This window comes from Odontesthes bonariensis, chromosome 24, assembly GCF_027942865.1.
Source record: "Odontesthes bonariensis isolate fOdoBon6 chromosome 24, fOdoBon6.hap1, whole genome shotgun sequence".
In the NCBI taxonomy this organism is placed as follows: domain Eukaryota; kingdom Metazoa; phylum Chordata; class Actinopteri; order Atheriniformes; family Atherinopsidae; genus Odontesthes; species Odontesthes bonariensis.
The window spans coordinates 31388179-31415244 of NC_134529.1; the positions used below are offsets into that span (position 1 = coordinate 31388179).

At 44.8% G+C, this 27066-nt stretch overlaps 1 protein-coding gene across 3 annotated transcripts in view; it reads left to right on the top strand.

The window, feature by feature from the left end:
• cep85l (centrosomal protein 85L) overlaps positions 1-27066 on the top strand; it is a 55963-nt gene that overhangs the window by 1227 nt on the left and 27670 nt on the right. The window contains exons 3-8 of one of the 3 annotated variants that reach the window (XM_075459113.1): positions 1603-2441; positions 4111-4199; positions 12065-12182; positions 12265-12432; positions 13297-13449; positions 25997-26151. In XM_075459113.1, the coding sequence (XP_075315228.1) occupies positions 1603-2441; positions 4111-4199; positions 12065-12182; positions 12265-12432; positions 13297-13449; positions 25997-26151 (1522 nt within the window). The remainder of the gene's footprint in view (positions 1-1602; positions 2442-4110; positions 4200-12064; positions 12183-12264; positions 12433-13296; positions 13450-25996; positions 26152-27066) is intronic. The other 2 variants (XM_075459115.1, XM_075459114.1) reach the window with 2 other exon arrangements.

A 27066-nucleotide genomic window follows, 5' to 3' on the forward strand; every position in this document is an offset into this window, starting at 1 on the left:
TCTGCCTGTTTGCTTCATTTCAAGGTTCACCCAGAAAGTGTTTACCACCTGTACTGGAATGTATAGATTCAGTGACACCCTTCACATTTCCAAATCAGCTTTATATCAGATCAGTACACCACTGAGCAGCTTCCTTGTGTTTGACCTGAAAGAGATCAGAGAGCACGGGAGAATGTGCAGGTACCACATCCACTTAAAGGAAACCCTAACCCATGGGAAATGTCAGTGTGTCAACACCCATGAAGGATATAGAAATGGCACAAAGCATGATTGCCAGATCTGTACCCACTCAGCAATGTACATTTGAATAGAGATTTAAACATTCCATAGACCTCTGGTGTGAAGGCTATAACTTTTAGGACAAATTTGTTTCATAGGCGAACATTTGCAGATGTCTGTCACACCCAGCCTTTGTTTCAAAATCATCTCAAAAGTCATTTGGAGCATTTGAGCGGGATCTAAACTGCCCACGTTCTGTTAATGTGCTTCACCACTGCAGCCCTCACCTTGTTCTGCTGAATTACATAAATATGTATTTAAGGTAAAGCTCACAACCTGGCCAAGAGTTGAACAGCATTTCTACCTGCAAGTCAATGACTGGTCTGAAAGGGAAAGGAAAATCACCCAGAACAGGCTACCTGAAGATGACTGTCAGATGAGGTACGGTTGCCTCAAACTATCACTCTCATTCTGGACTATGTAATGGACAGAGAATGTCACCTTCCAACACATCCTTTCAGCCTTCAGTGAAAACGATTTTTTTCTTTGGCTAACTGATCTCAGATGCCACCTGACTGACAGCGGTGATAACCAGCATGTAAGCAGTGAAACAGTTCTGCTTCCACAGGGAGCAGTCGCTGTTTTATCGGCTCCGGTATATGGTATATTGTATATATATATATATATATATATATATATATATCTTTGTTAGGTCACTCAGTTGTTCTTCTCTTGTTAGATTAATCCGTTTGCTCTTCTGCTCTTCTCTTGTTCCGTATGTAAAAACATTGTAAATGAAGGCCTTTTTCACACGAGATATGTAACATTAATGTCCTCATTAGTCTTAAAGGGTTAGGGTCAGTCCTTCAGACATTGGTCACATTAACATTCAGGTCCCTCGTGCTTCATTCAGACACGTCTGTCCGTGTCCGAGAGACACGATTCACCCGGGGACACCGTCTGCATCCCTGCTGTCAGCCTGCTCCACCACACAGAGCTCTGGAGCTCATTCCACTGTTACAGTTGTCTCATTACAACAGGTCATTTTGTCTTTAAGATTCACATGGAGCTAACAGACACACAGCATTGTGGTAAACTGAACACAGCTGAAAGTATTGATCTGTGATCAGAGAGCAGAAGCTGCAGCTTCCAAACAGTTCCCTCTCTCTCATTTGGCTCAGCCGCTGAGAAAAAAGCAGCCGATCATGGCAGATAGAACCATGGAGGAAGGTCCTTTATTAACAGGATCTGTCAGATTCCAGTTTTACAAAATGTGTTTCTGAACAGGGTTACCAGCCGTGCCTGTAGTGCTCCCTGATTGACTGGTGTTGATGCTGTACAGCTGGTAAAGTCCTCTCATTCTGTGGCTTGTGTGTCCTACAGATGACTCCGGCTCCAGTACCACGCCTCTGTCTTTCCAGCCGCTGCCACTGCACCACCTGAGCCACGATGATCACGACACCCCCGGTGTTCCTGTCATGTCATCTTCATCATCTTCACCCGGAAACTGTTTCAGAGTTCCAGCTTCACTCCACAGCACAGGGCGCTGGAGCAGGTCTTGCCACTTTCCTATGCCAGCCACTTCCCCTGTGGGGGCACCAAACTGTCTGGACATGCGGGACCACCCACCCATCCGGAGGTGCTCCTCCTTCACCAAGCTGTCATCAGGAGTTGATAAGAACCCCAAGAGGACATCTGATGGGTGCCAATACAACCCAGATGCTCAAGGCTCCCTGGATAGAAGTTTACTTTCTGCATATAGAAAGGAGTGGCTGGGTTCAAACAAGGAGCTGTATCTACCTTTATGTTCCTCCCTGATCTGCAACAGCTTGCTGCAGCGGTCACCAGGGGCCAGCCCCGGGTACCGGTACAACCGCAGCACCAGGCTCACTGCTTTGGAAACAGAACTGTTTCCTTCCTCTACCCACTCTTCTCCTATTAAACACAACACTTTGAACATGAACTACAGTGCCACACCTGAAGCTAAAGCAGCTGGAGGTGGCGGACAGGCTCATGGCCGCAGCTCATCCAAACCAGCCGACTCACCTCTGGCTCAGAAGGCAGAGCGATGCTCCCCGATTCAACCGGCTGTTCGCACCCAGATGTGGCTGACAGAGCAGATGGAGTACAGGCCCAGAATGGAGCACAGAAAGGAAGCTGGTCCAGAGGGCTGTGGTGTGGAGGGGCTATCACCAAGGCAACAGGAGCAGGACCTGAACCAGGTGAGAGCAGCTTCACAATAGTGTGATGAGGACAGAAGTGTGTGTGTGTGTGTGTGTGTGTGTGTGTGTGTGTGTGTGTGTGTGTGTGTGTGTGTGTGTGTGTGCGCGCTGGTGAGAGTTTGTCCTCGTTGCCGTGGATACGCACAGATACACACAGAACTCACATCAACACAATAAGGAGCCTCAGAGGAAACTCACAGAGTCAGTCCTGCATTCCCTCGGCCGCCTCACCACTTCTGAGGACTCTCACAACTACCAAAGCCAAGCGTCACATAAAGGTTCAGATCTGTAGTGCTTTGAAAAATAGTTGACCCCACCAGCTGCACGTGAACAGTGCAGCCAAAGCTCAGCGGTACTGATGGAATCCTTATTCTGTGACTAACACATGCTACAGTTAGGATTGGAAAGGTATCCTTCTGTGTGATGATTGTTCTTAAGAATGTAGTCCTTTATGGATGAAGCACCGAGGAGTAAGAAGAGTGTGTGAGTGGCAGCGTTGTGGTGTCACTGCGTGATGCAGCTATCGCCCATATACTGAGCGTAGCGGTCTGAGATGCTTCTCCTCAGCTCATCAATGTCTCTTCTCAGCTGGCCCACCTCAAGTAGCTTGTAGCTCAGTTCCTCTTCCACCACCGCCACCTTGGAGTCACTCTCCTCCGCTGAGACGCTGAACGCTGAACACAGAGCATACAGGAGAAGGAGTTATCAGAAAGGAAGCCACAGTATGGTAGAAAGCTGTCACTAACTGCAGCACATCTCTCACATGAAGATAGCTAGAGGAATCATTGGAAGATCTGATGGCTAAAGACACTAAAAATAGTTGAGGAACTCATTAGTTGTATGAGCCAAGCAGCACAGTGTTGTCCACGGGGCGCTGAGGTCCAGGGTGCACACGCCTCCCACCAAACAGCAGCTGGGATAGGCTCCGCCCTCTGCAGCCCTCCACTCATTACGGATGGGAAATGGATGCATGCAGCAGACTGCTGACACATCCACACATTTCTCTCGCATGGGAAGTACTTGCTCACTGAAGGAAGTGGCAGTCTGGGAGAAAAGAAGCAGTCCTTTACTGTTAGCCATCAGTGAGACCACAGCATCAGCACCACCCTGTGGGGGAGTCTGAGACATCTGTTGGTTGAAGGTCGATGGGGGGGGGCCACTTTGTGTTGTCATCACTTCAGTGAAGGCTCAGAGGGGCAGGGAGCACAGAACACTTGCTCCATACTGAATGTACACTTAGATATTAATCACCTCCTCACAACTCATAGCACGACATCAGCTGGCACCAAAGATCAACACACAGATCCTTATGTTTTACTTCAACAATGACATTTAAACGGGGGGGGGGTCACATGGATTCACACTCAATAGTCGTCCCATTCTGCAACACATCTGTAGTTGTTTGTATCACTCTTGTTCTTTAACTTGATGAAACTAACAGCAACTCTTATTGTTAAATCTGACCTCAAGTTTCTCATCTTTTAAGTGTTTAACAGCATGTTGATTCTAATTGGCTTGAATTAGATTGTACCTTGAGATAACATATGTTGTGATTTGGTATTGTACATGTATGCTTTCTTATTATTGATTTTCAGCTATTGTGGTAACATTATTCCATGATGTGCTAGCATATTAAAGTAATAAGTGAAATGATCCCTTCGTGTGTTAGCAGATCCTGATGGGAGCCTCACTTCCTGCCAACACTCTGATGAAGGTTAAGGAGGGGCTGCTCAGGCAGAGGGAGCTGGAGATAAACAGGTACTACACAGCACAGAATAAAGCAGGTTTGCATAAAACTACAAAAAAAAGGCAATTATTGTCAGTCTTTTCGAATATTTGAATGCTTCTCAAACCAGGCTAACAGCCAGATAACACAGTTGATGATCAAATGACTCCTGCATGGAAACATTTAACGAGCATGTACAGCCTGCAGAGAGCGACATGGCCCCTCGACATGGCCCTCGACATGGCCCCTTTGAGTCCAGCTGAGTGTTTACATGCAGGAGTGATTCCATCCCCAGCCGAGTTATCAGGGTATCTGTTGGAATTAGTTTATCTAGTGCCATGTAAACATGCTCTCTGATGCTCTCTGATGCTTTCTGTTGCTTTCTGTTGCTTCCTGATGTTTTCTGTTGCTTTCTGTTGCTTCCTGTTGCTTTCTGATGCTTTCTGATGCTTTCTGTTGCTTTCTGTTGCTTTCTGTTGCTTTCTGTTGCTTTCTGATGCTTTCTGATGCTTTCTGATGCTTTCTGTTGCTTTCTGTTGCTTTCTGTTGCTTCCTGTTGCTTTCTGATGCTTTCTGATGCTTTCTGTTGCTTTCTGTTGCTTTCTGTTGCTTTCTGTTGCTTTCTGATGCTTTCTGTTGCTTCCTGATGTTTTCTGTTGCTTTCTGATGCTTTCTGATGCTTTCTGATGCTTTCTGATGCTTTCTGTTGCTTCCTGATGTTTTCTGTTGCTTTCTGATGTTTTCTGATGCTTTCTGATGCTTTCTGATGCTTTCTGTTGCTTTCTGATGCTTTCTGTTGCTTTCTGATGTTTTCTGTTGCTTTCTGATGCTTTCTGTTGCTTTCTGATGCTTTCTGTTGCTTTCTGATGCTTTCTGATTCTGTCTGATGCTTTCTGTTGCTTTCTGTTGCTTTCTGATGCTTCCTGATGCTTTCTGATGCTCTCTGTTGCTTCCTGATGTTTTCTGTTGCTTTCTGTTGCTTCCTGTTGCTTTCTGATGCTTTCTGATTCTGTCTGATGCTTCCTGATGCTTCCTGTTGCTTTCTGATGCTTCCTGATGCTTTCTGATGCTTTCTGATGCTTCCTGATGCTTTCTGATGCTTTCTGTTGCTTTCTGATGTTTTCTGTTGCTTTCTGATGCTTTCTGTTGCTTTCTGATGCTTTCTGTTGCTTTCTGTTGCTTTCTGATGCTTCCTGATGCTTTCTGATTCTGTCTGATGCTTTCTGTTGCTTTCTGTTGCTTTCTGATGCTTCCTGATGCTTTCTGATGCTTTCTGATGCTTCCTGATGCTTTCTGTTGCTTTCTGATGCTTTCTGATTCTGTCTGATGCTTCCTGATGCTTCCTGTTGCTTTCTGATGCTTCCTGATGCTTTCTGATGCTTTCTGATGCTTCCTGATGCTTCCAGATGCTTTCTGTTGCTTTCTGATGCTTCCTGATGCTTTCTGTTGCTTTCTGATGCTTCCTGATGCTTTCTGATGCTTTCTGATGCTTCCTGATGCTTCCTGATGCTTTCTGTTGCTTTCTGTTGCTTCCTGTTGCTTTCTGATGCTTTCTGATGCTTTCTGTTGCTTTCTGTTGCTTTCTGTTGCTTTCTGATGCTTCCTGATGCTTTCTGATGCTTTCTGATGCTTCCTGATGCTTTCTGTTGCTTTCTGATGCTTTCTGATTCTGTCTGATGCTTCCTGATGCTTTCTGTTGCTTTCTGATGCTTCCTGATGCTTTCTGATGCTTTCTGATGCTTCCTGATGCTTCCTGATGCTTTCTGTTGCTTTCTGATGCTTCCTGATGCTTTCTGTTGCTTTCTGATGCTTCCTGATGCTTTCTGATGCTTTCTGATGCTTCCTGATGCTTCCTGATGCTTTCTGTTGCTTTCTGTTGCTTCCTGTTGCTTTCTGATGCTTTCTGATGCTTTCTGTTGCTTTCTGTTGCTTTCTGTTGCTTCCTGTTGCTTTCTGATGCTTTCTGATGCTTTCTGTTGCTTTCTGTTGCTTTCTGTTGCTTTCTGTTGCTTTCTGATGCTTTCTGTTGCTTCCTGATGTTTTCTGTTGCTTTCTGATGCTTTCTGATGCTTTCTGATGCTTTCTGATGCTTTCTGTTGCTTCCTGATGTTTTCTGTTGCTTTCTGATGTTTTCTGATGCTTTCTGATGCTTTCTGATGCTTTCTGTTGCTTTCTGATGCTTTCTGTTGCTTTCTGATGTTTTCTGTTGCTTTCTGATGCTTTCTGTTGCTTTCTGATGCTTTCTGTTGCTTTCTGATGCTTTCTGATTCTGTCTGATGCTTTCTGTTGCTTTCTGTTGCTTTCTGATGCTTCCTGATGCTTTCTGATGCTCTCTGTTGCTTCCTGATGTTTTCTGTTGCTTTCTGTTGCTTCCTGTTGCTTTCTGATGCTTTCTGATTCTGTCTGATGCTTCCTGATGCTTCCTGTTGCTTTCTGATGCTTCCTGATGCTTTCTGATGCTTTCTGATGCTTCCTGATGCTTTCTGATGCTTTCTGTTGCTTTCTGATGTTTTCTGTTGCTTTCTGATGCTTTCTGTTGCTTTCTGATGCTTTCTGTTGCTTTCTGTTGCTTTCTGATGCTTCCTGATGCTTTCTGATTCTGTCTGATGCTTTCTGTTGCTTTCTGTTGCTTTCTGATGCTTCCTGATGCTTTCTGATGCTTTCTGATGCTTCCTGATGCTTTCTGTTGCTTTCTGATGCTTTCTGATTCTGTCTGATGCTTCCTGATGCTTCCTGTTGCTTTCTGATGCTTCCTGATGCTTTCTGATGCTTTCTGATGCTTCCTGATGCTTCCAGATGCTTTCTGTTGCTTTCTGATGCTTCCTGATGCTTTCTGTTGCTTTCTGATGCTTCCTGATGCTTTCTGATGCTTTCTGATGCTTCCTGATGCTTCCTGATGCTTTCTGTTGCTTTCTGTTGCTTCCTGTTGCTTTCTGATGCTTTCTGATGCTTTCTGTTGCTTTCTGTTGCTTTCTGTTGCTTTCTGATGCTTCCTGATGCTTTCTGATGCTTTCTGATGCTTCCTGATGCTTTCTGTTGCTTTCTGATGCTTTCTGATTCTGTCTGATGCTTCCTGATGCTTTCTGTTGCTTTCTGATGCTTCCTGATGCTTTCTGATGCTTTCTGATGCTTCCTGATGCTTCCTGATGCTTTCTGTTGCTTTCTGATGCTTCCTGATGCTTTCTGTTGCTTTCTGATGCTTCCTGATGCTTTCTGATGCTTTCTGATGCTTCCTGATGCTTCCTGATGCTTTCTGTTGCTTTCTGTTGCTTCCTGTTGCTTTCTGATGCTTTCTGATGCTTTCTGTTGCTTTCTGTTGCTTTCTGTTGCTTTCTGATGCTTTCTGTTGCTTTCTGATGCTTCCTGTTGCTTTCTGATGCTTTCTGATGCTTTCTGTTGCTTTCTGTTGCTTTCTGTTGCTTTCTGATGCTTTCTGTTGCTTCCTGATGTTTTCTGTTGCTTTCTGATGCTTTCTGATGCTTTCTGTTGCTTCCTGATGTTTTCTGTTGCTTTCTGATGCTTTCTGATGCTTTCTGATGCTTTCTGTTGCTTTCTGTTGCTTTCTGATGCTTTCTGATGCTTTCTGATGCTTTCTGATTCTGTCTGATGCTTTCTGTTGCTTTCTGATGCTTCCTGATGCTTTCTGATGCTTTCTGTTGCTTTCTGATGCTTTCTGATTCTGTCTGATGCTTCCTGATGCTTTCTGTTGCTTTCTGATGCTTCCTGATGCTTTCTGATGCTTTCTGTTGCTTTCTGATGCTTCCTGATGCTTTCTGATGCTTTCTGTTGCTTTCTGATGCTTCCTGATGCTTTCTGATGCTTTCTGATGCTTCCTGATGCTTCCTGATGCTTTCTGATGCTTTCTGTTGCTTTCTGATGCTTTCTGATGCTTTCTGTTGCTTTCTGTTGCTTTCTGTTGCTTTCTGATGCTTTCTGTTGCTTTCTGATGCTTCCTGTTGCTTTCTGATGCTTTCTGATGCTTTCTGTTGCTTTCTGTTGCTTTCTGTTGCTTTCTGATGCTTTCTGTTGCTTCCTGATGTTTTCTGTTGCTTTCTGATGCTTTCTGATGCTTTCTGTTGCTTCCTGATGTTTTCTGTTGCTTTCTGATGCTTTCTGATGCTTTCTGATGCTTTCTGTTGCTTTCTGTTGCTTTCTGATGCTTTCTGATGCTTTCTGATGCTTTCTGATTCTGTCTGATGCTTTCTGTTGCTTTCTGATGCTTCCTGATGCTTTCTGATGCTTTCTGTTGCTTTCTGATGCTTTCTGATTCTGTCTGATGCTTTCTGTTGCTTTCTGATGCTTCCTGATGCTTTCTGATGCTTTCTGTTGCTTTCTGATGCTTTCTGATTCTGTCTGATGCTTCCTGATGCTTTCTGATGCTTTCTGATGCTTCCTGATGCTTCCTGATGCTTTCTGTTGCTTTCTGTTGCTTCCTGTTGCTTTCTGATGCTTTCTGATGCTTTCTGTTGCTTTCTGTTGCTTTCTGTTGCTTTCTGATGCTTCCTGATGCTTTCTGATGCTTTCTGATGCTTCCTGATGCTTTCTGTTGCTTTCTGATGCTTTCTGATTCTGTCTGATGCTTCCTGATGCTTTCTGTTGCTTTCTGATGCTTCCTGATGCTTTCTGATGCTTTCTGATGCTTCCTGATGCTTCCTGATGCTTTCTGTTGCTTTCTGATGCTTCCTGATGCTTTCTGTTGCTTTCTGATGCTTCCTGATGCTTTCTGATGCTTTCTGATGCTTCCTGATGCTTCCTGATGCTTTCTGTTGCTTTCTGTTGCTTCCTGTTGCTTTCTGATGCTTTCTGATGCTTTCTGTTGCTTTCTGTTGCTTTCTGTTGCTTCCTGTTGCTTTCTGATGCTTTCTGATGCTTTCTGTTGCTTTCTGTTGCTTTCTGTTGCTTTCTGTTGCTTTCTGATGCTTTCTGTTGCTTCCTGATGTTTTCTGTTGCTTTCTGATGCTTTCTGATGCTTTCTGATGCTTTCTGATGCTTTCTGTTGCTTCCTGATGTTTTCTGTTGCTTTCTGATGTTTTCTGATGCTTTCTGATGCTTTCTGATGCTTTCTGTTGCTTTCTGATGCTTTCTGTTGCTTTCTGATGTTTTCTGTTGCTTTCTGATGCTTTCTGTTGCTTTCTGATGCTTTCTGTTGCTTTCTGATGCTTTCTGATTCTGTCTGATGCTTTCTGTTGCTTTCTGTTGCTTTCTGATGCTTCCTGATGCTTTCTGATGCTCTCTGTTGCTTCCTGATGTTTTCTGTTGCTTTCTGTTGCTTCCTGTTGCTTTCTGATGCTTTCTGATTCTGTCTGATGCTTCCTGATGCTTCCTGTTGCTTTCTGATGCTTCCTGATGCTTTCTGATGCTTTCTGATGCTTCCTGATGCTTTCTGATGCTTTCTGTTGCTTTCTGATGTTTTCTGTTGCTTTCTGATGCTTTCTGTTGCTTTCTGATGCTTTCTGTTGCTTTCTGTTGCTTTCTGATGCTTCCTGATGCTTTCTGATTCTGTCTGATGCTTTCTGTTGCTTTCTGTTGCTTTCTGATGCTTCCTGATGCTTTCTGATGCTTTCTGATGCTTCCTGATGCTTTCTGTTGCTTTCTGATGCTTTCTGATTCTGTCTGATGCTTCCTGATGCTTCCTGTTGCTTTCTGATGCTTCCTGATGCTTTCTGATGCTTTCTGATGCTTCCTGATGCTTCCAGATGCTTTCTGTTGCTTTCTGATGCTTCCTGATGCTTTCTGTTGCTTTCTGATGCTTCCTGATGCTTTCTGATGCTTTCTGATGCTTCCTGATGCTTCCTGATGCTTTCTGTTGCTTTCTGTTGCTTCCTGTTGCTTTCTGATGCTTTCTGATGCTTTCTGTTGCTTTCTGTTGCTTTCTGTTGCTTTCTGATGCTTCCTGATGCTTTCTGATGCTTTCTGATGCTTCCTGATGCTTTCTGTTGCTTTCTGATGCTTTCTGATTCTGTCTGATGCTTCCTGATGCTTTCTGTTGCTTTCTGATGCTTCCTGATGCTTTCTGATGCTTTCTGATGCTTCCTGATGCTTCCTGATGCTTTCTGTTGCTTTCTGATGCTTCCTGATGCTTTCTGTTGCTTTCTGATGCTTCCTGATGCTTTCTGATGCTTTCTGATGCTTCCTGATGCTTCCTGATGCTTTCTGTTGCTTTCTGTTGCTTCCTGTTGCTTTCTGATGCTTTCTGATGCTTTCTGTTGCTTTCTGTTGCTTTCTGTTGCTTTCTGATGCTTTCTGTTGCTTTCTGATGCTTCCTGTTGCTTTCTGATGCTTTCTGATGCTTTCTGTTGCTTTCTGTTGCTTTCTGTTGCTTTCTGATGCTTTCTGTTGCTTCCTGATGTTTTCTGTTGCTTTCTGATGCTTTCTGATGCTTTCTGTTGCTTCCTGATGTTTTCTGTTGCTTTCTGATGCTTTCTGATGCTTTCTGATGCTTTCTGTTGCTTTCTGTTGCTTTCTGATGCTTTCTGATGCTTTCTGATGCTTTCTGATTCTGTCTGATGCTTTCTGTTGCTTTCTGATGCTTCCTGATGCTTTCTGATGCTTTCTGTTGCTTTCTGATGCTTTCTGATTCTGTCTGATGCTTCCTGATGCTTTCTGTTGCTTTCTGATGCTTCCTGATGCTTTCTGATGCTTTCTGTTGCTTTCTGATGCTTCCTGATGCTTTCTGATGCTTTCTGTTGCTTTCTGATGCTTCCTGATGCTTTCTGATGCTTTCTGATGCTTCCTGATGCTTCCTGATGCTTTCTGATGCTTTCTGTTGCTTTCTGATGCTTTCTGATGCTTTCTGTTGCTTTCTGTTGCTTTCTGTTGCTTTCTGATGCTTTCTGTTGCTTTCTGATGCTTCCTGTTGCTTTCTGATGCTTTCTGATGCTTTCTGTTGCTTTCTGTTGCTTTCTGTTGCTTTCTGATGCTTTCTGTTGCTTCCTGATGTTTTCTGTTGCTTTCTGATGCTTTCTGATGCTTTCTGTTGCTTCCTGATGTTTTCTGTTGCTTTCTGATGCTTTCTGATGCTTTCTGATGCTTTCTGTTGCTTTCTGTTGCTTTCTGATGCTTTCTGATGCTTTCTGATGCTTTCTGATTCTGTCTGATGCTTTCTGTTGCTTTCTGATGCTTCCTGATGCTTTCTGATGCTTTCTGTTGCTTTCTGATGCTTTCTGATTCTGTCTGATGCTTCCTGATGCTTTCTGTTGCTTTCTGATGCTTTCTGATGCTTTCTGATGCTTTCTGATGCTTTCTGATTCTGTCTGATGCTTTCTGTTGCTTTCTGATGCTTCCTGATGCTTTCTGATGCTTTCTGTTGCTTTCTGATGCTTTCTGATTCTGTCTGATGCTTCCTGATGCTTTCTGTTGCTTTCTGATGCTTTCTGATGCTTTCTGATGCTTTCTGTTGCTTTCTGTTGCTTTCTGTTGCTTTCTGATGCTTTCTGTTGCTTCCTGATGCTTTCTGTTGCTTCCTGATGTTTTCTGTTGCTTTCTGATGCTTTCTGATGCTTTCTGATGCTTTCTGTTGCTTTCTGATGCTTTCTGATGCTTTCTGATGCTTTCTGTTGCTTTCTGATGCTTTCTGATTCTGTCTGATGCTTCCTGATGCTTTCTGTTGCTTTCTGATGCTTCCTGATGCTTTCTGTTGCTTTCTGATGCTTCCTGATGCTTTCTGATGCTTTCTGATGCTTCCTGATGCTTCCTGATGCTTTCTGATGCTTCCTGATGCTTTCTGTTGCTTTCTGATGCTTCCTGATGCTTTCTGATGCTTTCTGATGCTTTCTGATGTCTGCCCTGTCTGCTTTGACCTGATCATCCTGTCTTGATGTGTATCTGGATGTAATATAATCTGAAAAGCAGCGCTCTGAATTTGCGGTGTAACTAAAGACGGTGCTCTCCGTTTCAGACAAAAGCAGCAGATCTTGCAGCTACACGCCCGGATAAGAGAGAACGAGCTCAGAGCACAGCAGGTCCTGCAGAGCCAGAGAGGCTTGTTTGATGATGCCCTCCTCCTAAATGTTGAGGTAAGATATGATAATGAAGAAGCATTCAAATTGAAGTATTTTCAGAATGGAATTCACTGAGTAAGTCATCCTTGTCCTTCAGGAATCAGCAACGAGAACGCCATGCAAACACACATCTGATAAGCTGTGTAGTGATGAAGAACTTGGGAGGAAACTGGCCATGGCTGAACTTGAAGTACTCCATTTGAAAAAGTTCTTCAATCAAGTCACAGAAAAATATACAGAGGACGTCAGAAAGCTGGAGGAAAAGGTACCCCTAATTATCAAGAGAGGATTTAATGGCAAAATTTCAGTTGAGAATTTGATTCCAGAATGGCGCCACCAAAGGGTGAAAGTGGGTTAAACCATTTCTTTACTCGCCGTGGTAGGTGAGGGATCCTCGATGAGGAGATATATATATATTCCTTTGTATAGCAGGAATATCAGGAAAGCAATAGGATTCTTTTTTTCCCTGAGACATGGCTGCAGGAACAATTCCAACAGCTTTTTACTCAGCTTTGGGCCATGCAGGTGGGCGCTGACTGCAGATGAAGAGATGTTCAACTGCTGGCTCTGAGTTTCTGTCCATGTTCTCCACTGAGAGAGTTCACCTGAGTTACCTGCTGACGCTGTGTGTGACATCATCAGCTAACCTGAGTTACCTGCTGACGCTGTGTGTGACATCATCAGCTAACCTGAGTTACCTGCTGACGCTGTGTGTGACATCATCAGCTAACCTGAGTTACCTGCTGTGTGTGACATCATCAGCTAACCTGAGTTACCTGCTGTGTGTGACATCATCAGCTAACCTGAGTTACCTGCTGTGTGTGACATCATCAGCTAAGCTACAGAAACAACAGCCCAACCCACTGATGGAGACCTCTGAAGGTTTACCACACCTTCTTCTCTGCTACATGTTTGTCAGCTGATTTATTTGATCATTTACCTATAACAATGGTATATAATTAACAATACCATTCCCTGAGTTTAATTTCTCCAGCAATAACATAGAGGAAGAAGACTCGGTACATTTATTTTCTTAAATTTGATGTGTCCAACAGGACAACTGCTGGGAACAAAGGATTTCACATTCTTCTTCTTCTTCTTCTCTTTTCTTTCTTTTTTTAATCCACAGATAAAGACGAGGGATCGTTACATCAGTAGTCTGAAAAAGAAGTGTCAAAGAGAAAGTGAGCAGAGCCAAGAAAAGCAGCAACGCATAGAGACGCTGGAAAAATACCTCTCTGATCTTCCCACACCAGATGAAGTGCATGTCCAGTCCAAGCAGGTAGGCGCACAGCACCAGCAGAGTGTCTTCTACCGGAGACAGTTCAAAGTGTGAGGCGCTCTTCCCCAGTTCCAGGGGCGGAAGTATCACACCACTTATCAAAAGAAGCAATTAGAGGGTTAGGAGCTCAAAAACCTTATTGTCTCAGCATCAGAAACAAATGAATGATGGCGCCACGGACGGCAGCCACGGTCGTTTGGTGCGCGTTGTTTTGTGTTATTTTGTCTGTTAATACATTGACTCCCAAGTCACGTAAAACTACGTTATTACTGCCCATGCGTTGGCTCCCACATGGTAAAAATACGTTTTTACGTTTTTTTTATGGATTCTGAATCTATACATTCTAATGCACATTCTGTGTGATTTTTGTAATTATGTGATGAACAGAACTGACATAGATGGCAGTCAAAAACTGGTGTCATCATCTGGACATTTTGATCATTACGCCAATGGCTTTGCGTCAACTCAAGAACAATTTTGATAACGCTGCATTGATTGTTGTGCATTTCCGCATTGTGTCCAATCGCACGTGTCGGTTTCCAGAGGGTGGCGGTAAAATAACATAAACAAACAACAAGAAGGAGAAGAAGACACGCGACAAGTCTAAGGAGGCGGTCTTATGAACAGGTTAGCTTTGCAACATGCGACACGCAAATCCTCTGACCCGGATATGTAAGTATCTAAAGTGCCACAGGCTGAAAGAGCGCACCTTTCACAAAAGCCCCGATCTCAGTTTGTTGTTGATTTTGGTGGATACCCGCCTTGGTTTAGCTAAGGATAGCTCGCTAATGGCGGCACCTAGAGACACGCAGTTTTGACCCACAAAGAGTTTAAAGTCTCAGCTTTCAAACGAGCCATAACATGTTTCAGTGGCCCTATCACATAGTATGCTGTGACTGTACAAAAAAATGGTTTAGAACGCTGGGAGTCTACGACATAATTCTGTAAAAACCGCTGGTAGTCAATGTGTTAATAGTGTGTTCTGTCATAATACCGGGGGCTCTTACACCAGAGAAGAGCTCATGAACCTCAGGGACTCAACCACAGATTCTATAATAGTAAACGATACTTTTGCTTATCGTTTGGCTGTCGCGGCCACACGGAGCCGGCGTTCCCACTACCCCAAAACGATAGTTTTTGAGAACGGGTTCCAGAGTGGGAAGATTTGAAAACGGGGTCGTTTCGTTTCCATTGTTACAACGAAAACGGATTTGTTTCTGCGTCATAGCCACATGGCTAACGCAGTGACGTATGCACATACGTCAGTGACCAGAACAAAAAGCGGCTTCTATTCAAAATCCGGAAGAAGAAGACAACACAACAAGGACAGACAGCGATCATCATGGACCCCACAACATTGATAGCAGCACTGCTGCAGACACTGCTAACTACAGCGGCGTTGTTGAAGGAACAACGTGAGCTTCGCGCTGGTAGAAGTAGGGGCGTACACGCATGCGCATTGCTTCTTCTATTGTTCTGGTGTAACCGGTGGGGGTGGCTTACAGCGCACCTAGAGGTGTGTACTGCATCGTTTTTCATCGTTTTCGTCTGGACCTGTCTTTACAGCAGCGTTGCCGTATGGCCGCAATAATTTTTGTACCGTTTTCAAAAAAACCCTCGTTTCGTTTTCGTGTAGCCGTAGCCTCTGTCTCTCCCTCCACCCTGAAGCACTGCGCTGATCAGCTGTCCCCGGTGTTCACAGGCATCTTCAACACTTCACTGGAGACATGCCACGTACCAGCCTGCCTCAAGACCTCCACCATTATCCCAGTCCCCAAAAAGCCAAGGATCACAGGACTTAATGACTACAGACTAGAGTATGGCAACCCGACCGAAGCCCGACGGGCCGGGCCGGACTCGGACAAAAAAATTAGAATGTCTTGTCGGACTCGGGTCGGGCTCGAAAGAAAGCAGACATCGTGAAAATTATAAACAGCCAGAGGACAGGTTTCAGTTCATTGCAAACGTCAGTTTTTGTAATAAACATAAATAATTGAATATGCATAAATGAAAATGTTGGTAGGCTATTCGTGCCTCATGCCGTGCAGCATGCATCTGTGTGCATCTGTGGTCTGTGCATGCTCGGTGCGCACGCACGCATATCGAACATTCGAACAACTTTACATTAAACACGTGCGATCAGTGCAGCCGAGCTCAGTTGGCTGGAAGCGCTATGGAGGACATTAAAAGAAAAATAGCTTCTGGAGAACTGAAAGTCACGTTGGTCACTGGTCTCGGGCTTCCGGCGGGCTCGGACACAAATATTTTAATTAATCTCGGGCTCGGGTCGGATTTGAGAACTTTTCTGTCGGTTGAGGGCCGGGCTCGGACAGAAAAATCTGGCCCGAGCCAGGCTCTACTACAGACCCGTCGCCCTGACCTCTGTGGTGATGAAGTCATTTGAGCGCCTTGTGCTTTCACACCTGAAAGCCATCACAGACCCTCTCCTGGACCCCCTGCAGTTCGCCTACAGAGCCAACAGGTCTGTAGACGACGCAGTCAACATGGCCCTCCACTACATCCTCCAGCCCCTGGACTCCTCAGGAACCTACGCCAGGATCCTGTTTGTGGATTTCAGCTCTGCCTTCAACACAATCATCCCGGCTCTGCTACAGGACAAGCTCTCCCAGCTGAACGTGCCTGACTCCACCTGCAGGTGGATCACAGACTTCCTGTCTGACAGGAGGCAGCACGTGAGGCTGGGAAAACAGGTCTCAGACTCCCGGACCATCAGCACCGGTTCCCCTCAAGGCTGTGTTCTTTCCCCTCTGCTCTTCTCCCTGTACACCAACAGCTGCTCCTCCAGTCACCAGTCTGTCAAACTCCTGAAGTTCGCGGACGACACCACCCTCATTGGACTCATCTCTGGTGGGGATGAGTCCGCCTACAGGTGGGAGATTGACCATCTGGTGACCTGGTGTGGACTGAACAACCTGGAGCTCAACGCTGTTAAAACAGTGGAGATGGTTGTGGACTACAGGAAGAGCCCAGCCCCACTCACCCCCATCACCCTGACAGACTCCCCAGTCCACACTGTGGAGTCCTTCCGCTTCCTGGGCAGCATCATCTCCCAGGACCTCAAGTGGGAGCTGAACATCAGCTCGCTGACCAAGAAAGCCCAACAGAGGATGTACTTCCTGCGGCAGCTGAAGAAACTCAACCTGCCAAAGACGATGATGATGCACTTCTACACCTCCGTCATCGAGTCCATCCTCACCTCATCCATCACCATCTGGTACGCTGCTGCCACCGCTAAGGACAAGGGCAGGCTGCAGCGTGTCATCCACTCTGCGGAGAAGGTGATCGGCTGCAATCTGCCATCTCTCCAGGACCTGTACACCTCCAGGACGCTGAGGCGTGCAGATTGTGGCCGACCCCTCCCACCCGGGACACAAACTTTTTGAAGCACTCCCCTCTGGCAGGAGGCTGCGGTCCATCAGGACCAAAACCTCCCGCCACAAGAACAGCTTCTTCCCCTCTGCAGTTGGCCTCACCAACAAGGCCCGCTGTACCCCACTGACACTTTATATATTAACGTTATATTAACATTCTGTCTCGCTGTCATTACAGAGTGCGTTACATTAACGCACTCTTCTTACAAATTTACATTTATTATTATTTTATTCTATTATTATTATTTTATATACAGTATATTTTTTTTTTGTCTTGTTCCTATGGCACCAAACAGACCAGGCCAAATTCCTCGTGATGTACAAATTACTTGGTAATAAAACCTTTTCTGATTCTGATACCTTAGGACTGAGCATTTAAATATTTAGTATCAACTGGTTATGCCAAACGACAATATGTGGTCATACTGGCTTACTTTCTTAATGCGCATGGTATTAAAACGACAGAATTGTGATCCTATTGGCATTCAGGAATTCAACAAAACTGAGCAAAATGGTGGAATGAGTGTTTTGTTTGTTGAAATATAGCAGAGGTGGTTGGGTAGGTGGAATCCAAAAGGCCCTCCATGCAGCCTCCGGGAGCTGCATCCAGAATGTCATATGTGCCTGATGTGGTGACACTAATGGTAAAGGGAGGAGGAGGCCTATTGGGCTTGGTTGCCCCCTGGGGTCACCTAAAAATACAGAGTAGCCAAAATGGCTCAGCGCTGGTGGCTGAGGAAGCTAAAAGCTGCACATGGGTGGAATTCAGTGAGGAAGGACTTTTAAAAGGCTTCAAGGAAGTAGGGAAGGCTCTGCATTATGACTTAATACTGATAACTGTTACTCTTTTTTGTTTTAATGGTGGGCTGTCTTGTCCGACATGTCTCTTCAAAGTTGCATGGAGGTCCAGTACAAGAGCTGAGGAATGCAGGCCTTGTTTGACAACCTCTGGTTCAGGTGGAAGAGTGTGGCTTTGGTCCAGATTGTGTGGGATAGTGGACTGGATCTGTGCCTTCGCAGGCTGCTGAAGCGGTCCTGGGAGTTCATCCAGAGATCATCCAGTCTACATGTGCAGTGTAGACAGGATATACAAAGACTCAGTTCATGATGGAAGAGCCTCGCCTTCATCTTTTCCTGCAAGAACCAGTTTCACGCCAGCTGTTTCCAAACAAAAAGGGATTCTTGTCAATCACATCTTGCAATTGAAGAATGGCTGCTTCTGTTTTTCAGACTTCTTAAGTCAAATGTTCTATGTGTAGATTGCAGGCTCTGAGCTCTTTGGTTTAATCAGTCAAGCCTTGTTCATGAAGTATTATTCAATTCAATCTTAGAGTCAGGAAAAGTTTCTGCTGTGTTTAAAAAGAAAAGAAAAAAGAATTCCAGCTCATGGCCAACTTAGCAGATGTTCTCATCTGCTAATTGTATGGGTGGTTATGTAATACTTGGGTGTCAGGAAGAAGTGCCCAGTTTACACCAGTTTACACCTGTCCCTCAGCAGGGTCCACAGTCAAGGCAGCCCCTAATTAAGACCTGTATGAGGGATTTCAGGGTTTCTCTCCGCAACCCGACCATGGATGGATGGATGGATAAGATGGGCTGCCTTTCTCATCAGCTACTAGCGTTTATGGCTAATTCAGATCCATGTATCTGTGCATTTAGCAGCGTAAGGTGAATTTTTCTTTCTCCCCTGCCTGACTTCACTGCTGTTTCCAGAGGAAAACAGACTGCATTTTTCATGGAAAATAAGCAATGCGTGTTTTTCTTCCACAGTCAACCCAATAAGATTCAATTCAATTAATTTCATCTGTTGGAACAGGGAAACACGAGTTAATGACCACAATAATGTCACATACATAAAGAGAGTAAAGTGAGGAAAGGTGTGACAGATGAGCCCCCCAGCAGGCTGGGCCTATAGCAGCTTAACTATGGGATGTTTCAGGATTACCTGAGCCATCCCTAACTATAAGCTTTATCAGAAAGGAAAGTTTTAAGCCTGGTCTTAAAAGTGGAAAGGGTGTCTGCTTCCTGGACATTTACTGGCAGCTGGTTCCACAGAGAGGGGCCTGATAACTGAAGGCTCTGCCTCCCAAACTGGCAGCTGGTTCCACAGAGAGGGGCCTGATAACTGAAGGCTCTGCCTCCCATTCTACTTTTAGAAACTCTGGGAACCTCAAGTAAACCTGCAGTTTGGGAACGAAGTGCTCTGTTAGGAAAATATCTTACAATGAGATCTTTAAGATATGATGGAGCTCGGTCATTAAGAGCTTTATATGTGAGGAGAAGAATCTTAAAGGCCAACTTCCACTAAAAACTGGTTTTACTCGCTCCTTCTGAAAAAGGGAGGGTCACCCCTAGTTACATACACATACTAGGCTTCCAAGTGTTGTGTCACCTCCACAGGCTGTTTTCCTGAATTTACAGAAACAATGCAGAGCCACGCGAATCAGAAAAGCCTGTACATTCTACGTCAAACTGAAAAAAGGCGTTGCCCACTTGGGATTATGCCCGCGCATGGAAACCCGCCCCCCTCAGACGGGCCCTATAACTGAGCAGAAACCTGTAGTCTGTGGGGCTCCTCATTCCTCCTCATCGAGCCTCTCACTACCACCTTTCCATCAACTACATTTGACACTGAGCATATACAGAATGTTATTTTCTGGAGTTGCTAAAAAAAAACAAGCAAATAACTAGCTTAACCTTTCCTTGGCTAACCTAAGACTAAAATGCTAACGCTGCACACGGAGACTTCATAGCCACCATGGCAAATTACATAGACCGCGGAACGTGTTTGAACAAGGGGGGGCCACAATCGCAAGAGGGGGTCACCAAAATTTTAGCTCGGACTTGATGCATAGGCGAGGCTATGAGGGCAAAGGTGCGCTCCTTCCAGCAGTCATGTGACACGTCATGACATCACGGCGAATATGGGTGTTGAAACGAGTCAGCTGTTCGATAGGAAACAATAACAAACATGGCAATGTGTAGTTCGGTTCCCGAGGGTCGTTTTTGGTGGACAAAAAGACAATTTTGGAATACTATAGTGTATGATTTCGGCGATCGATTAATTTGTGCGCACGCCTGTGGAACACGGAAGCTGAGAAAGGTAAGAGCGCTGTTTTTGAAATCTCAAAATGTATAATGTCTGTGCTAGCTAATGGTATGGTTAGCCCCTGGGTTGAATTGTATTGCTACTGACATCACAGCCAATTCGGTCAAATGTATTTTGATACACGTTAAGAGCCTCAGGAAAGGTTAAAAGATTGCCCGATAGAGCCCGCTTTCATGGAAATCAGCGCAATCGGACAACTTTGCGCAGCGGGCATGAAAATTTCTAGCGTTTTTCCCTTTGGCCAACTTTCCTTGGTCTCCAAAAGATGGGATATGTTTGTAAAAATGCCGGAATTCTCCTTTAAAACTTCCCAAAGGCCTGCCTGCGTCTCTCATTGGCCTGCACGAACTCCTTAGCGATGGCTGTCATGTCAGTGTCCTCCAGAATGTCACGGTGAATATGGCAGTTCATCAAGTCATTCAGTCTTTTCTGTGTCATTGTGGATCGGAGGCATGATTTCAGTCGACGAAGTGTGGAAAACGAACGCTCTGCTGATGCCGTACTGACTGGGATGATGAAAAAAAGTTTCAGAAGTTTGTGTACTTCGGGCTGCAGGTCTTTTGCGACAGGAACAGCATTCATTGCATTGCTTATGACTCTCACTGACAGTTTGTCATTTTGAAGTGTAGACGTCTTAATCGTGTCTGGCAACATGCAACTGTGCGCAGAGTTGATCAAAGTCAAAATCTTTTTATAGAGACGTAATGGATGATGGGAGTGTCACCTCATCCCCGTCCCCAGCTGTCACTAGTAGCCTCTCAATGTCCACCACTACTCCGAAATCACGCTGGTCGAAGATCCTATCGTTGTGAAGAACCTGTCCCTTGCACCCTCCTGGTTCTTTTTAGCACATCGGGATTGCTTGGTTGATGAGGCGTTGTAAGATCCCTGCAGCACTCACTTGAACAGTGCCCATGGCTAGCCTCAGCGAGGTTTGGTTCGGTTAGCGTAGTAGTTGAACAACATTCATCACTAGCCCCTTTCACACTGAGACCCGCTACCATCGCGTGTCCAAATTGCCACTTCGACCCGCATCGAGCAATGTGAAAGCTTGGCGTGTTAGGTGACCCATGGAACTTGATGTGAAACTTGTCCTCACCTGTCGCTGTTGTTCTGAATCAGCTGTCCATTCTGTCTTTTAAACTCCTCACGTCACGCCCACATCCGACCCGCGTCAATTGCTTTCACACCAAACTCGGCTCGGCAAAAAGACTAGGGTCCGACGCGGGTGGAAAGGCGAGTCGAGTTGACACGCCAGCGCGGGTCGTCAGTGTGAAAGGAACAGCGGACACGCTAAATTCGCGGATTAAACGCGGGTTATTCCTCAGTGTGAAAGGGGCTTCTGTTGCTTGGTTGGTCCACAGTTGAAGGTTGGGGCACAGCTGTCCCATCAGATGATGCTGTGCTTTTTACTAGTTTTGCTTTGAAATATTCAAAAATGGGTTTGTGCCTTTTCATTTTGGTTGTATATTCCATGCCACGAACAGTCTCTGCAGTCTACCACAATCACTACTTCTGCCGCGCGATTTTCAGTGCTGCGCTGTTATAGGCAACATTTTGCAACATTGACGTGTGAGGTGAAAAATATTGGTTAAGGAAAACGCTTGATTAAATTATTACCGCATGGGTTGTGTTTAAGTTTGATCTTCGACAGGTTTTGAGTTGGAAAAAAAACTTGCAGGCTCTCGGATACACACAGAGCGGGGAGCGGGGGGTTCATTCATTCATTCATGGGAGGGAGCCAATCAGAGACGCCTCATTATCGCGTCACGGATATGCATGAGAAGGACCGGAAAACCCTGTCGTATATCATCAAGCCATTCTTCCTGCCCACAAAAACAGCTTGAAACAAAGCAACCATAAGGTTTTTTTAAACAGAACCGACGCCTAATGCATTCAGTAACAATGGTGAACATAGCAGTATTAAAGGGATAGTTCGCATCTTTTGACATGAAGCTGTACGACATCCCATACTAGTAATATTATTTATGAACATTTTCCTACCCCCCGCTGTGTCCTGTGAGCTGAGTTACAGCCTCGTTTTGGGGGTGAAGTAAATAGTCCGGCTAGTTGGCTGGGGCTTCACAAATAAAGCGTTTTGCTTCTGAAAAGAATATGCATTCAAAAGAGTAATACATTTGCATCACAAAATCGTTCTCCAGGAAAAGTTACACCTCACAATCGCTTGGCGCTAGGTTGCAGTATCAATGCGCGCTGCCGCCTGCCGACAGCTGCGCCTGTTTCTCGGTGTTTACTGCTCGGAAAGTTAACGTAATCATGTCTGACTACGACACCGATGATGAAGACATCCTTTTTACCACAGAGCTAAAGGGATATCTTTATGTGGAAAAAGGTCCAGCATTCAGGATTGCGGGGAAGTCTTTATGATTTGTGATGCAGACAGAAGCTGGTACACTGGCCTCTTTCTCAATTGAAAGGTCTTGCATCTGTGGCATGATGAGTTCCCATTCGTGGCAGCAGTAGCTCTCCACCTCTGTTGGCATTACTGGGCACTTCGAACCAGTGCACCACCATTTCATCATCATCAAATTTATTTATATAGCACATTTCATGTACAAACAATTCAAAGTGCTTTACATAAAATAAAAGCATTGCAGCAGGGAGTGCAAGAAGCATTAAAAATACATAAAAGAATATAAAGAGAAACAAATAAAATCATTTAAATGAATTTAAAAACAAGCAACAGTAAAGATAAGTTAAAAGATATTTCATGCATAGACACATGAGAACAGAAATGTCTTTAACCTGGATTTAAAAATGTCTACATTTGGTGAAAGTTTAATCTCCACTGGCAGTTTGTCGGTCACCCTGTGTCTCACAGCTGCAGCTGTGGCTCCAGCTTCAGCTGGGACCACTTCTCTGTCCCTCCTCTCTCTCTCTGCCCGTTCTAACTCCATCTGGTGAAGTTCGGCATCTGTATATTCTGCTTCATAAAGATATCCCTTTAGCTCTGTGGTAAAAAGGATGTCTTCATCATCGGTGTCGTAGTCAGACATGATTACGTTAACTTTCCGAGCAGTAAACACCGAGAAACAGGCGCAGCTGTCGGCAGGCGGCAGCGCGCATTGATACTGCAACCTAGCGCCAAGCGATTGTGAGGTGTAACTTTTCCTGGAGAACGATTTTGTGATGCAAATGTATTACTCTTTTGAATGCATATTCTTTTCAGAAGCAAAACGCTTTATTTGTGAAGCCCCAGCCAACTAGCCGGACTATTTACTTCACCCCCAAAACGAGGCTGTAACTCAGCTCACAGGACACAGCGGGGGGTAGGAAAATGTTCATAAATAATATTACTAGTATGGGATGTCGTACAGCTTCATGTCAAAAGATGCGAACTATCCCTTTAATGAAATGACGATGGAAGTTGGCCTTTAAATTCTACTCTGAATTTAACAGGGAGCCAATGAAGAGAAGCTAAAACTGGAGAAATATGATCTCTGCTGTTAGTTCTCATCAAAACTCTGGCTGCAGCATTTTGGATCAACTGAAGGCTTTTCAGAGAATATGTGGGACAGCCCAATAATAAAGAATAAAAGATATATTTTCATATTTCCTGTGGACCGTTATCATAATTGTTCCTTTTCATGAGCACCTACAGCATAAAGGGATTACCGTACATCAGATGTTTTTATTGGCAGTAATGCGCCTGGAAGCTGGCTGTTAACTAAAGAAACAGAATGGGCTCCCAGCGGACTGAGGAAGGAGGCTGAGCAGAAACATAGGGGAGAATGAGTGAAGCCAAAGCGAGTTTCATTTTGATGGAAAGCATTTTGTGCAACAACTATTTAGCATGAAAAGTGCTTTATAAAGAAACATTGACTGATTGACTTCATCTTCCCACACTGTCGAAGTAGAAACGTAGTATAGAGGTGGTTTGGATTCAGAACAGATGAATACAATGTGGAAGCTGAATCAGCTGGAAAGGTTTCACCCCAGCGACAGAAAGCATGAAAATGCGTGTTTACATGGTGTCACCTACGGTAACTTTGTTTCACAACTTCTATTCTATGTTTCATGTTGCAATTATTCCTGTACTTTTAAAACTGACAGCCGTAACAAAGCTCTATATCGAGATCGATCAAAATAGAAAATGATATTATAATAATATTTTTGGCCCAGCATTACTAACCACTACAATGTGTCAGTTGCTCCATGTAACAGCATAGTGGAGACTGGTGCTGAGCTGGGGTTGATGGTAGATTTGATATAGAAAAGCATGGCGGTGCTCGTTCAGACAGGACGCGGCCACGTTCACTTCCTGTCAGATTAAGGATTAGTGTCTCCAAAGGACCATTGACTCGATCCAAAATAATCCTTCTGAAACATGTCTGTGGACTCGTTGAAGTGAGAGGTGTCTTCCTCTCAGCGGAGCAGTCCGTCTGCCTGTCCAAAGATTACTGGTTCAGTCCCTTGCTTAGTGCGAAAGTGTCCTTGGGTGGGATGAATCAATGACGCCTCTGATGGATCCATCTGTGTGTGTGTGAGTGTATGTGTATGACAGAGAAAAAGCAATAAAAGGCTGAATAAAAGTGTTTTTACCTTCATGAGGCTGTCCGTCTACGCCGCTCTCTGATTCTGCAGACGGACAGATGTGCGGTCCTCCAAGAAGCTAACAGACATGATACTATGCATGGGATCAAGTGCTGATCGGTTGAAAGTTTAACAGTGGAAGATTTGGCACCAAATGCCCATTATTCAAAACTTAGTTTGCAAACAGGTCTTTGTCCACTTTGCTTTCCATCTTTTCCACAGCAGAGCAAAGCTAAAGGACCAGCAACGGCACCAACACAACCAAGAGCACGAGACTGTAGCAACTAAACACTATAAGATGTGAACATGCATTTACAGGACCTGTGACAGAGTCCTGTGACAGAGTCCTGTGACAGAGTCCTGTGACAGAGACCTGTGACAGAGACCTGTGACAGAGACCTGTGACAGAGACCTGTGACAGAGACCTGTGACAGAGACCTGTGACAGAGACACAGAGACCTGTGACAGAGTCCTGTGACAGAGACCTGTGACAGAGACCTGTGACAGAGTCCTGTGACAGAGTCCTGTGACAGAGACCTGTGACAGAGTCCTGTGACAGAGTCCTGTGACAGAGACCTGTGACAGAGACCTGTGACAGAGACCTGTGACAGAGACCTGTGACAGAGACACAGAGACCTGTGACAGAGTCCTGTGACAGAGACACAGAGACCTGTGACAGAGACCTGTGACAGAGACACAGAGACCTGTGACAGAGACCTGTGACAGAGACACAGAGACCTGTGACAGAGACCTGTGACAGAGACCTGTGACAGAGACCTGTGACAGAGACCTGTGACAGAGACCTGTGACAGAGACACAGAGACCTGTGACAGAGACCTGTGACAGAGACACAGAGACCTGTGACAGAGACCTGTGACAGAGACACAGAGACCTGTGACAGAGACCTGTGACAGAGACCTGTGACAGAGACCTGTGACAGAGACCTGTGTGAAGGTGTAACTGATGATAACGATCCACAGGAAATATGAAGTATGAGCGTGTGTGAATGAACGAGCTAAGAAAAGCTAAGAAAAGAGCTGCATCTCATCCATTTTCTAGCGAGACAGCTCTCACCAGGGCTCTCTTTGTTTCTTCTTATTTTGCTCTTCAGAGCATTTTTTGGGCTGCGGCTTTAAGGCACCAACCCATGATGGCGTCTGGGTGTGACGTGGAATATAGAAAATGTAGCGACCAGTTCGAATCACCATCTCAGAAACACACACAGACTTTATTGCCTGAACTTTAATGCTATGACAGCTTCTCATGTGTTGTTTTGAGTTGTGGATGTATTTCATCCGTCCACAGTTGAGCTTTTTTCTGTAACTGACCTCCATCTTTCTGACTTTATCAACACCACTGCTGCTCTGTAGCAAAAAGAGGGGCCTTTTAACGCTACTACAAACACTCTAGAATCAAGAAGACAGTGAAACTTTGTCAGGTTGATGCAGATTGTTCAGTTGCTATGAGCACACTGTCTACTTCATATGCTCAGCAGGAGGAACTGCAGCAGAAAGCCATGGATATGGAGAAAACAGTCTCCCGGTTACAGGAGAACTTGGAGGAAGGATGTGCCCTGATCAAGAAGAAAGACATCATGATTGAGATGCAGACCAAGAGAGAGAAGGAGTTAATAGCAACTGTACACAGGTAGATAACAAAATGCATGACCTGATGAACGACTTCTCAAAGCAAAACACATCTTCAGCAACTGTCTTCTGCCCATTTTTGCCCCAGACAACCAGAGTGCAGCCTGTTTCCATTTGGCTTGATGTCGAAAAGTACACACCAACCCCGTGTCTGTGATGTGCACTAGAGGCCTGCGCGGCACAGAATTTACAGTCCCGCTCCCGCCCGCAATTCCCGTATGATTCAGACGTTCGCGTTACTTCTCACGGAAGTTCTTGTCATTGGCTTGAGGAAAGAAACATGATCTTAGCTGCACACACTGTCCGATCCTTCACGTGGGGCACATAGTGCAGGAGCGCATTAGATGGCACAAGCAGCTGAGGCTTTACAGCAATAAGCCTACCCAACATACCTACCAAAATCTACCGCGAATATTAAGAATAATACATTGTACATATGTTATATGCCACTCCTCACATTTCCATTCTTGGAAGTAAAAGTATATATTTTTAGTTGATATGATTTTAAACACAGCGTGATGGAGCCCCGCCCCCTACTTTGAGTGGATTTGAGCATAAATATCTAAGCCTACAGCTCACGTTACATTGATTTAAATGCAAACATGTGGAATGAAAACAATATGTGTTATTAATTACCCTACCTTTTCTAAACCCAGAATGTTGAAAATGTAACATGTAATCCAATTATTATTTAAGTAGGTTAACCATGCCCTGTCCCTCGTCGTTGTGCAATGCGCATCTCCTGAATAAAAGGAGAGATGGATCGCGCTTTTGAACTTCTTTTAGTTAGGCTTTATTTCTTCTCAGTTGTTTTCAGCAGCAGGAGATCAAAGTCTTGGCTTATGCATTTACCAGTTTCTCTAATAATAATAATAATAATAATAGCCTAGTAGTAGTAGTAGTACGAGGAAGGGAA